We start from the raw sequence: 17,485 nt of genomic DNA on the forward strand, positions 1-17,485 counted from the left end.
TATCGGAGTCTTATTTAGCGCACGTATCACCAACTATTAGGTACTCAAAGCGCTGGAGATATGTCTATTATTAAAGAAAGGTAAATAAAGTTTATGAGAAATGTGAGACCCATTATGTAGCACCTTATAAGGGTTTACAAGATGCTGCAGCGCATATTGCAGCCACTGCCAGAAAAACCGGGGCAAACCCCTTCTCTTAGCGATAAGTGTTACTGGGTTCTTTTAATAACGTGCATTACACAACACACGGGACCTACGGCTTTACGTCCCATCCGAAGGACGAAGCAATAATGGTAAAGTGCCTTGCTCAAGAGCACCAGCACCATGTTCCGACGGTCAGGATTGGAACCCATGTACCACGGCACACGAGTCGAACACCGTAACCATTGGACCACAGCACCCCACATGTAGGTACCAGTATGGCCTGGTCCACTGCAGTTTCATTCAACAGTAAATACGGTAGAAGTTCCACTGCAAAGTCACATTATTGGAGGTGCATGATGCGGATACATGTATTTTCAGGTGTAATACAAAACAATGAATGTTGAATGGAAAGAATAATTATTTCGTCCAGTACCAGATGGAACAGTCACCTCATGAAATTCTTCTTACCATTGCACTCATTATTCATGTAACATCCATTGCAAGCCCGGGACCTGTTCTGTCAAAAGCAGACGCTTCTGGGCAGAGGTTGAAATTGAGATACAGCCAAAAAACGCTGTGGGGGTGATTTTTTTTCCATTTTCTAATTTTTGCATATTTGTAATCCTGAGCATGTCTAAAATATACTATAACAGTTTGAAACCCTAATTTGATCTCTAATTATAGTATATTTGATGATTTGTTAAGGTATATCAGTTAACGAAATGTCTGTTTTGTGACGTTCGTGTCCATTTTCTCTGTTTTTTACTTTTCGACCCAATGAACTTCAAAATAGCATTTGAACTCTGCCCAGGAATGACCAGTTTCAAAAATTAAACCACCTATTAAAAGGAAACAGAACATATTTTAACAATATGCAAAAATCTCATTTTTGACCTTATGCCCAGAAAAGTCTGATTTTGACAGAACATGTCCTTAATGAACGCCAATAAACTAGATTATGGGCCCTGCAGCTCATTTGTCTTCAGTTAAAGCAAGCAGTTTTTTACAAGACCAGTGCCAAAATGAATAACACACATGAATTGATGAAGAGCTAGTAGCTAATTTTTTGTTCAGAAAACAAGGAAATAGTTTGTACAAGACCCGAGTACCACAATGACAAATACAAGTAAATTAAAAAATTGAAAAGAAAAACAAAGGAAAAAGAAAAAGAAAAACACTATGGACGGAAAACATTCAAATCAAGCGAAACTGAAACCCTCTACTTAATAGGAAACAAAAACTGCAATAAAGTAAATATAAGTAAGTTTATAAAATGAATGTGGGACTTCAAATGAAGCCCATCTCATCTGGCATTCTATCCAGTGAAAAGCTGGCATTTTATCCAGTGAGAAACTGCGCCAGGAGTGTCACTATGTGACAGACATGGCGCATTACAAGTCTCGATTATTATTAATATTATTATTATTTCTTTTGCATAAAAGACATCGCAGGTTATACATTACAGCTCATGAAACCAATTTGACCTCCTGGATGGAGAGAGACAAGAAAGGGTAAAGTGGCTTGCCCAAGGACAAAAGATACTGCAAGCAGCTAAAGTTGAACCCCTGACCCTCTGAACACGATTCACAAACCCATACAATTACTAGGCCATACTAGTATAATTCAGTTAAATAAACGAAAACTTACAATGTATAATGAAACTGTCAATGATGGCATTCAAATATATACCTGGACCGCAGTTTAGCTTTCGCCGTGAAGTCCTCATGTCCAATAAGCCATACCAAGCGTGGCTCTGGATAAGCCTCTCGCACCGCGCATGTTAGGTTGAGCAGCTGACCTTCACGCAAACTCACAACGCTCCCTGAAAGATCGGCTCCTGATGGCCAGTCTGCAACAAAAGGCTCTGATCCCGGGCCTGTGAAAATGTACAGAGAGAAGTAGGTGTCCATCACAAGTCTGGGCAAGAGAAAACCTCAAGTCATTCCACACATCCAGTCACAAACTTACATGTACCAGTTGATGAACAATAACAAAGGAATATATGTACCAGGTACTTTGGTCACATCATTCATTTGAGTACTTAATTGTGACAAGGATTTGTGATGGACTTGTGGTGGGCTTTACCACTTTAATTTCACAGAGGTATGGTACTTTTTGCAATGATGGCCCAATTTCATAGAGCTGCTTAAGCAGAAAATTTGCTTAAGCACGAAAAAAAATTGCTTAGTAAAATTAGGTTACCGGCCAAAACTCCATGTGATGTACATTGCTTGTGACTGGTATTTAGCTGTTGTTTACTTAGCATAACAATCGCATGGAGTTTTGGCCGGTAACCTGATTTTATTAAGCAAGACGTTTTTGTGCTTAAGCAAATTTTGTGCTTAAGCAGCTCTATGAAATTGACCCCAGCTGCTTATTTATGACCTCATGCACACTACTGGCAAATTTCTGACAATAAGGAATCTTGGGTAATTGGCATTATAGATACAAGTCATACAATTCATGCATACATGTACATACAGTTTATCGTTATAGCTTGCCTTTACCTTTTTCAAAAGCATTATTTAGCATAAATGATTAGTATGTAGGCTATAAATATAACACCTTGTAAAAGCAATCTCTAAAGCTTTTCAACAATTATGAAATAAACCGTAAATCTCTGTAAAGCTGCCTGAAACGTGCTCAACATGGACTACCGGTACTACTAAAAATAATATTAAAAGTGGCTTCTTATAATAGTGACTTCTCTAAACTTGAAAGAGCTGGAAAAGAAAAAACAGCGATTGGATGTGACAGCGTTTGAAGCTGATTCTGATTGGTTGAGGACAAAAGTATACATGTAGCTCTTCCAGTTCCAGGGGGACAGTTGGAAACTGTAATTGGTATTCAAAAAGGGATTTCCCCAAATTTAACTCTAACAACGATTTTTTTACTTTGAACTGTGAGCAATGCATCTGCTACAGCGTCGTCGTTTCCCCCTTCGTGGCCCACAATGCATCTGTATCTCCCCGCATCCTCAAATCGCACGCTCTCAATGACAATCGAAACAGTCTGGTTCCTCTCCCTGACCACCAGCGACTGGCCTCTAGTCTGGTTCCCCTCTCCATCAGATGGCCACTGGTTAATGGTCTGGTTCCTCACCACCAAGGTCAGGGTACCAGCCTCGGGTTTGGTTCTGCAACGGAACTCCACGCTGTGTCCAAGGAGCACAGATTTGTTGCTAGGTGCTTCCAGGAAAGGATCCGGAATATCTGTGGAAGATTTAAATTATTTTATGACAAACAAATAATAAGAAATCACTCAGCTACAGTACACCTTGCATGACATGTACATACCAGTATATGTATGTTATTTGAAACTTGAATGCAGATTGCTGCAAAAAAATTAGTTCATCAACGTTTGTTCATTTTCTGACCTAATTTGTTTTAAACCATCTGAACTTTACCTGCAAAGAAGATTGGCAATTATCAATGACATGTTAGCCAAATTTGTAGTAAAATTGTTAAAGGGAATGTACAACATTTGCTTTTGCTGTAATTTTCAGAAATAAATGGATTTGGAGGAATAGTATGTTAAAGCGAATATTGTTACACTGACTTGTTTTACGTTTTGGGTTCATAGATGCTGGAAAAACCAAGAAAACCAATCATGTTCTTGTCGTCAGTTCCCTGACCCCACTAAAAAAAATGGGGAATTATAAGGTCAGAGAATCAGTCTAGCTGGCTTGTACCGCTTCACAAGTGTGTAATCAATTGCAAAGAAAATGCGGAAAAACTAAATATGAAAAATTGGGAGCAGTTTTTCAAAAAAAGCCAGTTTTCTCCAACGCTGGTCGGCCGACCATGGTTGCAAATTGATACAAAAATACCACTTTACTTGAAAATGTCAGCACACCAGGAGCCATCATTGTATGAGATGCTTTAGACTGTCATTCCCTAAAAGTCCAGTACAGAATTTTGTGGTAATTTAATCATTTTTATTTTGATGTTTCCAAATGTTGTATCTTCCCTTTAAGTCAGCATGCACTCCAGGATTATACGGCCGAAACTGAAAAGAGAAATATTCCCCACATTACCGGTACAAGACCAAATTCAGTATGGTTTTGTTTGAAGCAAAACTCACTACGGTAATTAGTCCCAAGAACAAAAGAGTTGAGCAACACTGTAACTTAAAAACTTCACAGCACAGCATGACTTACTTGTCACAATAACTGTCACATTTTTGCTGTACAACCTGTTGTTGTCCACGACACGGCATGTGTAGACGCCGTTAACTTCTGGACCTGTGGCTGTGACATTCGTATCCAGGTGAAACGGCCTACATATACATGTAAAAGGAGGAAAAAAATCATCATATTTTGGGGGTTTTCCTTTATTTACATGTAATATGACAGTAAGCCGAGAACCATCAAAAGTTAAGATAAAGTCCAGGGCCCAATTTCACGGCGCTGCTTAACAGTTAGCACAAAAGTTGTGCTTAGCATAGCAGAAACATTTGCTAACCTTAAGCACTATTTCACGGCGTGTGTGTGCTAACAGTCGCGCGTGCATGGAGATTTCCATTGTTACGTCACTAAGTTTAGCAAATTTTTCCTCTGAAGTTAGCGTTCCTTTTGTTGTGCTTATGTTTACGGTCTCCATGAAATAGACGGAGGCTCTGTTAGCAAACAATCGTGTGCTTAGCAGCGCCGTGTAATTGGGCCCAGATGTCACTGGTTCAAACTCTGCTCCAGTCAATTTCTTTGCTCAACTTTAAAATTGTTGTACACCTAGCCATGACCTAGTCATATTCCCCTGATTGTGGTTTACTTGAAAATATGGTAACACTCATTATTTGCATTGTAAACGACAAGTCTGATCGCCCATACCCAGACTGTTGCACCTTCACGTTTTACTGCATTATGACTTATTGGCAAAACTGTACAATAAGCCTTCGCCTGTGTACTACCGTGCGGTAAGTCTTTCAACTACGTTTTCCCACAAATGTGACTGCCTTACAAAATGCCCATTTAACAGACCAACAGGGAAATTTACAGACAGCTATACATGCTATGGTACAAATTTATCATGGGCCTCAATCGGTGGGGGACACCCCCACTCACATTTTAAAGTTCTAAAGTGGGGGATATCATATCGTTTGGTCCCCCCCCCCACTTTTTCGTCCCTGATTAAAAATTGTAGCCTACTATAATGATTTTATTGCTCAGAATAGCTGATTCAATGACTCCAAACTCGAAAATGATGTTTAAAAGATGATCTTTTGCTCAAAACAATTGGTTGTAGTGGTCACAAATTGTCTCATATCGCACCACAGAAGTTGCTTTTCCATAGTATAACTGCATGTCTTCTCAACTAAATCCCCCATTTACATTTAACTCCCCACATTTTCAACCCCAACACAAATACGCCCTACCCGATCTATGATCGGGTAAATCAGCTTGTGTGTAATAAAGCCGTACTCTCCGAGTGATCCCCGTTTGCTATTTCCCAGGTTTGCAGCATTGCTAATGTTGGTAGCATATCGTGACTTAATTTGGGCGTGATCCAAGACTGGGACCTTGAGTGCAGAAAAAAAACATGAAAAACAAATTCATGCCAACTTAATTAGCTGACAAAATTCTCTTAAATTGTTATGAGGCAAAGACAAGATCCTCAGTATTTCGTCAGCCAAGTTTCAAGTCTTAGCCCTAACAGCCTGAATCCTCCAATTTCAATATAATTTTGCACACCCCCTAGGGAGTTAGGGTTAATTTAATATTTCAAGGAGACTTTTCCTGAATATATGTATGTATACGTTGCACCTGAGGGTGAAGCCAAGCGATTTCAATTTGAGGCCAAAGACTAGACTGGGACATGTCCAACCATGGTCCAACTGTTTGAAAAGACTGCCCTCTAGTCCAGCAGTCTGGTGGCAATTAGACTGTGGAGAAATGAGTAGAAATACAGACCAATTTCAGATGTTTGTTTTGACACAGTTGATTAAAGCAGTACTAATTAAGGGGGTGTATGTTGGTCTGGTTGTTTCATGTCAGCATATATGTGCCATACAGTCTATTTCTTGTAAAATTATTTATTAATTATCTATTATGTAAAATAAGCACTGCACTTTGTAAAATAAAATAAGCATTGTAGGCCTTGCCAAAAATAGGGAGTCATAGGGGATGGAATTTTCTTTGGCAAATATTGAGTACACAATCATGGTACATGTACTTTGTAAATAGCAGAAGTTTACTGTGCATGGCCAGTCATGCAGATTGCCTTGACCTATTGTACCAGTACATGTATAGGGTCATTCCATGCCAACTCAACAAATGGTGCACACCATCACCTCTTGGATTTTTTTCTTTTTTGGTGCACTGAAAGATACTTAGGAGAAATGCAAATTCTGAAAATTTGGGGTCTCTACGACTTTTCGTTCTTGCGCAACAGCATTTTGAAATTTGAGGTGGGCGGGGCCAAAAGTGCGTCGCATCATGAAATTCAATGTTTAAAGGGCCATGTATTTAAAACTATACCCCCCAGACATTTCAAACTTGGTAATCTGGGCTATTTTGTGCTGTAGATTTCAAATATTTAAACAGAAAGAAAGTAGCTTGTTTCATTTTTAAGTTAGAGGGGCCCCAAAATGGCCCAAAACTCATCTGGACCAATGTTCGGGGGGGTGTAAGTCAAAAATTGAAAATATTTTTTTCACCAAATTTTTTGCCTGTAATAGCCCCCAATTGAAACTACTTTCGTGTAAAATCTTACACTTATATTAAATTTATTGAATGAGATATAGCCCTTGCAAAAAGCAAATTGTTTCTTTTTACGATAACTTGACCCCCCCCCCAAAAAAAAAACCAACGTCAGACATGCCGCACCAAATTTTGCTTCACATATGTTTGAGGTTGGTCCTTGGTGAAGTCCTCTGAAAAGTTTCATGTTGGTGTCTAAATGTCTTCAGTGGATAGCTGGGCTTTATAAAGAGTCTATATCTTATGATGCTGCAGGTTCCGTAACATACATGTACATGTACATGTACATGTACTTGTATTTTACGGAACCAGCACAACAAAATCCCCCGACTTTTGAAAGACTTGGGTCAAGACTACCCATTTCCTGCTCAATAAACAGTTGCTTGTAGACCTACGTGTGCATTATATGCAAATTAGGTTAAATGACTTGACAGTCTTATTCTTTCCATGTGCTCATCACACAGCATGCATGTCATGTGTACATTGTAGTAATTAACCAGTTCTCACTTGCATAGCATAGTATAGCACTAACCTGAACCAAAGAGAAATGATTCAGTTTGAGTAGAGGGTCTATGGTTAAACCTGATTGATCTTAGTTTTCATTATGGATAAGGGGAAACCTAGTTCATCCAAGGAGTTGCATGTATGCTCAAACTCATCATGCACCAATTGTAGCAGCTAACCTCAACCCAGGAAAATATGTTTGTGTGGTCTATGATGATGTTTGGTACATTGCTATTGTAGAAGATGTATCACAACTTCATGAGGATGTGTATGTCTGCTTCATGTACAGGACGGAATCAACAAATACTCTCTATTGGCCACAAAGAGAGGATAAATGTAACATTCCATTTGTTGATGTGTTGTGTTGCGTACCAACACCATAACTTCTACATAGCGGTGGAAGGCAATACAAACTTAGTGAGCCAACCATCATGCAACTCATTCAACTTCATCAAAACTACATCACAAGGAATGCATAATTTCACCTGTGAAACTGTAAACAATTATATCAACTGATCAAAAGTCTACATGTACAAATGTAAGCTAAGTTTCATACCCAACTTGTTCTTTATGTACCGACTGCTGTTATTCTAGGTACCGGTACGTGTACTTGTATGTTACGGAACCAGCATCGTAAGATATAGACTCATTATAAAGCCCAGCTATCCACTGAAGACATTTAGACACCAACATGAAACTTTTCAGAGGACTTCACTAAGGACCAACCTCAAACATATGTGAAGCAAAATTTGGTGCGGAATGTCTGACGTTGGTTTTTGGGGGGGTCAAGTTATCGTAAAAATAAACAATTTGCTTTTTGCAAGGGCTATATCTTATTCAATGAAGTTAATATAAGTGTAAGATTTTACATGAAAGTAGTTTCAATTGGGGGCTATTACAGGCAAAAAATTTGGTGAAAAAAATATTTTCAATTTTTGACTTACACCCCCCCCCGAACATTGGTCCAGATGAGTTTTGGGCCATTTTGGGGCCCCTCTAACTTAAAAATGAAACAAGCTACTTTCTTTCTGTTTAAATATTTGAAATCTACAGCAAAAAATAGCCCAGATTACCAAGTTTGAAATGTCTGGGGGGTATAGTTTTAAATATATGGCCCTTTAAACATTGAATTTCATGATGCGACGCACTTTTGGCCCCGCCCACCTCAAATTTCAAAATGCTGTTGCGCAAGAACGAAAAGTCGTAGAGACCCCAAATTTTCAGAATTTGCATTTCTCCTAAGTATCTTTCAGTACACCAAAAAAGAAAAAAATCCAAGAGGTGATGGTGTGCACCATTTGTTGAGTTGGCATGGAATGACCCTATAGCTTTTTGTCTGGTCCAATACAGCAAGCATTTACCAATTTCCAGGGGATTCCCCAGACTATTACCTATAGCATTAAAGGGACACTGGCTCCTGGAACAGCCCAATTGGGCTACAAAACACACTTTGAAAGAGATGATGTTAATCTGAAAGAACATTTAAAAGTAGGATATAAACATCCACACAACTATCCTTTAAAAAGTGGGCGTTTTTGTGTTATCCCTGCATTATGCGTGTGAAAACGAATTTCGGGGTCCACTTTTGCGACCCCATAAATTTTAGCTGTTTTTATGCTAGTTGTGATTTCAATCGTAAAATGTTCACCTTTTGCGGACGTTGAAGAAACCATTTTTTTTTTTCATTGGTGATTGGTCACCGCTGTTCCCGAGACACACGTGTATATCGTCACATGTGCATGAGAACGACACAAAAACGTATTCGTACTCAACCGGTTTTTTTTTTCGTCTTTCCCGGGAACGGTAAGACATAAGATTGGTTTCCTTTCAACCAGATGTTTGAAATAGGCTAAGTACTTAATCCTAAACATGACATTTTCAGGGATTTCAGGACCAAGTGCCCCTTTAATTGGTACCGGTACGTGATGACTATTACCTCAATTGGGTGATGAAAGCGGGTATGTACTATAAATGTGTATGTAAACTGTGAAGTATGGAATGCCAAATGTACCAATTTACAATGTTACCAGAAGGTTTTCTTTCATATTGTTAAGCTGTAAAATGTCATCAATGAATTGTGTGATGTTTACCTGACTATGTGATACCTACCGGTACATGTACCAGTACGGTATGTGCAATGTATGTGATGTCCTCAGTTCATAATTATTATAGTCATTCTTATTATTTGCTTTATTAAATCACAAAGTTGGAAGCCTATAATGTGCTGATGAGACCAGCTTCCAATATGTTTCAAATTATACATGAAAGAGAATTTGTTAACAAAGTATATTAAAACCATGGATTAAACATTATGTGATGCCCTCAGTTCATTATGTGACGTCCTCAGATCATTATGTGATGTTCTCAATTCATTACGTGACTCTTCAGTTCATTGTGATACCAGTTATGTTGTAAATGTATTATGTTATGTCCTTATTTCCTTAAATTCATCATCACATTCCATCAGGGGATGTTCTAAGGTCAGTATTATCTGATGTCCTTAGTTCATTATGTGATATCCTTACAGAAGTTCAATACATATGTGTGATGTCCTCTGTTGACAATGTGATGCCCTCACTTCATTATGTGCTCAGTTCATTGTGATGCTGTAAATGTATTATGTGATGTCTATGGTTCATCAAATTAATTATCACATGTTGACAATCCAGGACGGGATCGACGTCCTAAGTTCATTATGTGATGTCCTCTGTTTACAATGTGATGTCCTCAGTTCATTAAGTGATGTCCTCAGTTCATTGTGATGTTGTAAATGTATTATGTGATATCTTTGGTTCATTAAATTCATTATCACATGTTGACAATCCAGAACGGGATCGATGTCCTAAGTTCATTATGTGATGTCCTCTGCTGATAATGTGATGTCCTCAGTTCATTATGTGATGTCCTCAGTTCATATGTGATGTCCTTAGTTCATTATGTGATGTCCTCATCTAATTGTGATGATGTTATGTTATTATGTGATGGATTGTCGACGTGTGGTTCATTAAATTCATTATCACAATCCATAATGGTATCCCATTATTTGATGTCCTCAGTTTATTAAATGATGTTGTTAATTCATTTTTGGATTTTGAGAATCCATTGTGTGCTGTTGGCAATCCATTTATGTGATATGTCTTCGATTATTGTCAATCATATTGGCCATCTGTCTGTTTGTCAATCAATCCCAAGGTGTAACCAATGGAGTGCAGACTGCAACAGGCTACCGATTTTCAAAGCAAAATTGGGATGCTGCAGAGCAAACTCGGGACGGCAAAAATGGATTATAAATTATGCAAAATTGGGCTTGTAGCTTCCCCGAGTTGTTTTTCTCGGCTAAATTCTCCTGCTCTGCAAAATATTGTGGCCGTCGGCAAACGTGCTTGCAATGATTAGCATCACCTAGGTATTGTCAAATAGCCTCCATGATTATATCAGCTTTTTTCCTTTGGCAGGCAAAAAATATCCGAAGGCTCTGCCGGCAAATTTGCTGGGGCAAAAATTATATTTTGCAATGGGCAAACAAAACCCTGGTTATGCGACTGAATCAGTCAATCATGGTGGCCTCAGCCGAGGTCTTTCTGGGTGGCAGATCTTCCGTGTCGTAATCTCTGATGTGATCGGCCACACCCATATCCCTCCTCAGGGTGTTGACAACACATATATTTGTAATTCATTGACGACAATAAGCCATTTCGGAGTTACAAAAATGTACTACTGTGCATGTGCACATCCCATGACAACGATTAGGGTCGGGGGATAAGGCGAGCCATCAGTTATCAGACCGTTCGGGTACCGGGTCCGGTATGCTAATTTCTTTCACCCCAATCGGTGCGAAGCCAGAAGCCACCCGGTCACTGAAGCGTGACGCCCCAATCGGTCCAAACTGGTGACTCAGGGTTTCACAATAGGCAACATAAATTGAAGTCTGGCCATTGTTGGAGGATTATTCGGCCCGCTGGGATTACCAGCGGCAACTTCTATGAAGCTCATCACAGTCATTGTTGCCTACTGGAGGATTAGCGCGTCGCAAATTTGTTCCTTTGTGATGAGCCAGAGCCATGGTGCAGAAGCCTGGTGGAGTTAATCCAGGCCGATCGGTTCCATGCAAGGTCCCAATCCCTTCAACATACTGGGCGGGCTCAACCCCGAACGGTCCAGGGAGGATTCTAATTTGAGGGCTCGCCTAAACAGTTCGCCACACGCATGCAAAGTCATAGCGGGGTACCAACGAAATTAAAGAAAAGTTCTTATTTTGAAGTAGATGCAAAATGTTGATTGTTTTCAACGGCACCATGGTTTACGTTGTTTTGTGTGCTCCAACTTTTGTGTGTGCGAACAAAAATTTCCATCTTCTGTTTTACAAGAACAAAATTGCAAAATGTGGATTCGATTACCACGTCCCCCACAGACTTGTGTGCATTTATCTGCTTTGTTTATCTTCCGTTAAATCGTTGAATCTGATGTGCGTACGTGCAGTAGTACATTTTTGTAACTCCGAAATGGCTTATTCACACAGAAAGACTTTTCGATGTTATTAAATAGCATTCATACACATACATCCACATCACAAAGTGATACAAGCGTACGGGGTAACAAAATGGGGCTGCATTCCACTGGTGGAATGCAAGCACCCTGGGGGACTTGGAAAAATACAAATGGCCACAAAGACTTCTTCCCTGAGCAATTGTACATTTTTGCATGCATGAACAGCTCGGTATTTTTCTTTTTCGGTGGGAACTTTCCTCAATAGGCCATACCAGTGCTGGTACGTGCCAAATAACAGCCTTGAGCTGTACAAGCGATTGTGTGTCCTTGAACACAAATGTTGTAGTCCGGGTATAGACTGCAGTTGAACTTGCACTTTCAGGCATTTAGTTAGATGTAAAGGGTTTGGGAAAGTGACATAGGGACAGTCCCAACTATTCTAAATATCCTCAACAATGTTAACATTGTCACTTTCTTATGCTGAAAAAATTGGAACATGGATACATTTTGAAAAAAAAAAGGAGTACTTTGAACAAGAAAAGAGAGAAAACGAAAGTAAAAGTAAATTTAAGTCTGTCATGAGCAAATACACATGTTCTATGGCCCTTCCGGCTGGCGTTTATCTTCAAATTTCCTTGCCATGAAATGACTGAGAATATCTATTTCCCTCTGGATGGGATGCCGGTCCATCGCAACTTACTCCCCAGCTAATGCTGGTACCTATTTATACTCCGGGGTGGGGTGGGGGGGGGGGGCAACTTGGAGTAAGTGGCTTGCCAAAGGACGCAACATATGGCCAGCAGCTGAATTTGAACCGTGTTACAATCCTCATCAAAGACTGTTCAAATCTAAAATTGTCGGTCAAGTGGAAGCAAACATCATACAAAGTGTACTTAAAAATGACTTATTTTGTATGAGTTTTGAAAACGTCCTGCGTGTGCCATTTATTTTTCACATTCTACGGTAAGTTTCCAAGCTGTTATCTAACAAGTATGTGTTACTATCATTATTTTGTTTGGCTGCATGGTTTGGAAATTTGCCCACAATATCAACACACTTTCCAAGTGTGTTGTCTTTGTCAATAAGGATGTAAAAATTAATGTTATCCAAACAGTGGAGCGAATGGAATTGGTTTCAATATCATAATTTTCAATTTCAAATGAATGTTATCAAAAAGACTTAGCCTGCAACATGTACCGGTATCGTAGAAAAAGAATTTATGAAACCTTCTCGTACATGTAATGTTGGAGTTATGTACCAAGATATCTAAAGCCTAAAACTCTGTTATTTTGTTCCATCTCTGATAGTGATTCTGATACGTGAGAAGTTGAAAAGGGTATTAAATTTTCAACAAAGGGTCATTTGTTTGTTTTTCACATCATAAGCATGTAACCGGCTTATGCATTATTGTTATATCCTTATCCGGCCAAGTCTTTTTTCTATAGACAATTTCCTGAACCCACATCCGGCACAACGCTGCAAAATAAACAACAGACTCTTCTACCAGTTCATGTACTATTTGAGAAATTTGGGTTCCCAGCAATTTATGAGAACAACATTCACTGAGTTTTCTTGATGTTTCCCTGAGCAATTCCCAAAATTCCATGAGAAATATTTTCGCTTTAACACAACAGACTCTTCTACATGTACCAGTTCATGTACTATTTGAGAAATTTGGGTTCCCAGCAATTTACATGTATGAAAACAAAATTCACTGAGTTTTTCTTGACATTTCCCTGAGCAATTCCCAAAATTACATGAGAAATATTTTCGCTTAAGGTTGGTGGAAGAACAAGAAGTAGTGTTGCACAGCTACATATGTAATTGTTATTGACTGGTGTGTAACATTCACACTGCATAACCACGCAGTCGTGTTTTACTATACTCTCGAGGACAATGCTTTGTCTTTTTCTTTGTCTCCAATAGAGTAAGCACACAAACGCATGACCGAGGACCGATTTCAGCAAAAGATGAACTCTCGAGGACAACAAAGAATCTGTTGTTCTCCCGTTGTCTGTCTGTCCTCGGGGTGTATATAGTTCACGTACATCCATGTACATGTTGTAGGCAGTCATGTCAATAGGACAACTTGGACAAAGCACATGATGGTTGACACGCGCCAAACTGGCCAATTCCTTCCCTTTTGGTTCACTGCCAAATTCGGTGAATTTTCCCTTATTATATCCCCCCCCCCCCATTCCCCTCGGTTTTTCCAAAGTCCAGACTGACAAATTGGAAACTCATTTTCAAGGTGTTCCCTTGGCTGTAGCGGGAACCCTCTGCACAGACCCTGTGCAGGTTACAGGCCTGAATCTATCAACACATGTATTAGTAAGATTTGAGGCTTTGCATGGTGGAGATACTAAATAATGAAAGGTTAGCGGAAACACCATGTGCGAATAATTTCTATATAAATTCAATTCAATAAATTTAATGGGGGTGATTTTGTTTTTGAGTTTCAATTATTGATGTTTGGTACCGGTGATGACTGATGATGTCTCCATATGTACAGTACCGTACATACAGAATAAGGAAATAGTATACAAATTGAGGAATAAAAGTGTTTCTAAGGGGTCAAAAAGTCTAGTATTAAAAGGCCTTTTTTCTAATAGTTTTTACTTTTGGACATGTTGATAAATGCAAACTTTAAACAGCCATAACTTGTCAATGGAATGTCCGATTGAAGTGCAACAAACAATATGAAGGAGAACTTTATTCTCTTTTCTCAAACTCCTCATTTTGACCTCTGCTGAGTTCTGTCTCATTTTGCCCGAACGCCTCAAATATAAAGTTGTGCAAAGTTGGTTACCTTAAGTTTTTTTACTACAAACCAATTCAATTCGAGGGTTTCATTATCGATTTGTCGCAGCCCAAAGGCTGAATTGTAAAGATTTACAATAAAGTACAAATTATTTGAACTACTTCATACAAAAATATGAATCATCATAAATGAATCTAGCTATCAAATAAGAATAAATGAATAAGGTGTCATTTAGCAATATAAGGATAAAGAATACAATGTTTTTTATCTTCCAAGTAAACGATAAAGCAACATTTGTGCTGATGAAATTAGTGTTGTTAATGGGTTCAATTAAAGATACAAATTTTGATTTTATATAACAAACTATCAGCAAATCAGAAATTAATGTGGATGCAAATGTTTTCTGCACTGAGAAACTTTCTTTACGTAACAGCTAAGGGCTGTACTGTCCCAAATATATCCGAATATCCGAATGTGAATATTTGATCATCAATCGAAAATCCGATTAGCTTCTTGCCGGTTTGAATATTCAAAAACCAAAACAAACGTGCATGTTTATTGTAAGATTCCGGTGCATTATTGTCAGGTGCCACCTTTTTTTGTCGACGGTACATTTTTTGGATCAACTGCGATTCACCGTTCCTATCCTTTAAATTTAGCAGGTTTAAGCCCTTGACCATGTTGACATTTAGGCCCTATAAAATGCTTACTGCAAATCACTCCAGAGGACCATGTTGATCGCCGCACACAAAGTTTAACTGGCATGCTCTGCATCAGCCTTGACTCCATGGGCACTTGCGTATTCCTTCACTAACCCCTGGCTGTGATTAACACGTAAACAACGTAGACCAGCTATTCAGAGCGTACTGCGCGCGCATTTCAAAGATTGCATGCCCTATACATGTAGGGCATTCGCGCGCTACGCACATCACATCACGTACAAACATTATATTTTTTTCAAAACTGCGCGATGCCTGTACGATATGGATTATGGTAGCCTCATTTTTTGCCAAAAAGAACCTGTATCTTCGGTTGTTAAAGCGGTACGTACATGTACATTTAATACAAATTCTTGCTAAATAACGCAACGTCAAAACCTTATGTTTGAAAGGATTTGTTCTTCAAAAAAAAAAACTTTGAACATTTTAAACATGGCGTCGTGCGTTAGATACATCGACTGCAGTCCTAATTTAAATGTGCCATTATTTGACACATTTAAATGAGACAATTCCAGGGGTTAAGATTGTGCAAGGCATGATGGGAAACAACAGCAAGATCATATCCATGAACACGAGGTTGGCTCTGCATTTCGACCGGCACGGCTCGCAGTTGCAGCTGGCATTTACTTATATCCGAATATTCGGTCTAACGCAGTTTCAAGTAATCAAACATACGTACTAAATTATTCCAAACTGGACAACCCTAAAACATCTCCATGTAATTTGGCTGAAGGAGTTGGGTATGGCTAAAATTGAATTACTTTTACTATTAGTCCAGTGGATATGTGACAAAATTGTGCACTGGACTATATAGGGAGAATGCAAGAAGAGTCTTTTTTTTCCTTTTTCGGTGACATGTGGGGAAAATCAATTCATACAATATCGTTTATTTCATGTGGGGATTTTGCTTTATAAAAGCCAGGTATTTTTTTCATCATACCAGGATCTTGGACCAGGACTCATAAGCCCACTGTAGCATAATTACCTGTATCTGATTAATAAATTAAAGGCAATTTGCCAAAAAAACACACAATCAAGCGGCCAGTCCACCGCTCTCCGGACAGGCATTTTACTTTGTTCCTTTCCTTTCAGATCTACTTTTGGAAAACCACAGGCAAAGTCCATGCCGCACATGATGCATGTACAGCCCCACAATTCAGAATTTCAATGATCAACATCTTTATTACCGGATATACATGTACTGTTAACAAATTGACTCATATGTACAGTGTTGTTTTATTTAAAAGAGGAATTCACGGCATGCGTGTGACAGAAAAAGAATGATTTAAAAAGTCCAAATCCAACTAACCTTGGGTGATAAGGCACATCTTCTGTGTGACTTGTTACTTCCAACTTGTGCCTATCTTGATCCCAAAACCACAGTGACGGCACTATCCCGTATGCAGCGCATGTCAGCATTACAGACTCCCCGTAGCGCACAAATACGGTAGAAGGGCCTTCAAACACCAGCATTGGATCAACTGTGTAGAAGAACAGTGCAAAAGAGTCAAGTGCCAACTTCAAACTGCTGATTGTCGTGACTTAAAAGATATCTTGCAAATGATGAAAAAAAAATTACTTTAAGGACCGTCAATGTATCAATATAACTCGATTATTCGATATATTTTGATATCGATATCGCTGATAAAAATTTCTTAATCATATTGAAATATCGAAGTTTTCAATATTGAAGAACGATATCGAAAATATTGCCACAATAAATATCGCCACAGTAAATCTACCATTTGTTCTTTTACTTTTTGTTTAACGTTTGCTGTATAATGAAATAAAACTCGCCGGCAACTCGATGTGCTTGTAACTCAAAATAAAAACATTGCGAAATGCCAAGCGGCGTCGCAAGTGGGTGAGTCTTCAGCACTGAATTAAAAACACCAAGGCTACAATGTAGCAGCATTCCTAACATTAAGTGGAAGATTATTCAAAAGGCTCAAAAGGTAAGGCTTGATCCCAAGGGTAGCCTTACCACAACCTGCAGGGTAGTTCAGAAAAATACCATCACCAGAACTGCAGATTACTCTGTATTTGGTCAGTACCCGTGCCGAAAAATGTTCGAGTTTTATCTCCTTGGTTTTTGCCTGGCCATCCCCTCGGTACAACACCCAAAAAGGATGAAGACCCCCTCTATCAAGGCTTGGCCTAGTGACAGGATGA

General features: G+C 39.0%; 1 protein-coding gene across 4 annotated transcripts in view; it reads right to left on the reverse strand.

Moving 5' to 3' along the window:
* Nucleotides 1–17,485, reverse strand: part of LOC119720643 — a 36,216-nt gene that overhangs the window by 8,229 nt on the left and 10,502 nt on the right. For all 4 annotated transcript variants that reach the window (XM_038190420.1, XM_038190416.1, XM_038190419.1 and 1 more), the window contains exons 7-10: nt 16,623–16,794; nt 4,304–4,422; nt 3,039–3,356; nt 1,834–2,020 (exon numbers count right to left, since the gene is read on the reverse strand). In XM_038190420.1, coding sequence (XP_038046348.1) covers nt 1,834–2,020; nt 3,039–3,356; nt 4,304–4,422; nt 16,623–16,794 — 796 coding nt within the window. The remainder of the gene's footprint in view (nt 1–1,833; nt 2,021–3,038; nt 3,357–4,303; nt 4,423–16,622; nt 16,795–17,485) is intronic.

Source organism: Patiria miniata, unplaced genomic scaffold (genome assembly GCF_015706575.1).
Source record: "Patiria miniata isolate m_02_andy unplaced genomic scaffold, ASM1570657v1 HiC_scaffold_9, whole genome shotgun sequence".
Lineage (NCBI taxonomy): Eukaryota > Metazoa > Echinodermata > Asteroidea > Valvatida > Asterinidae > Patiria > Patiria miniata.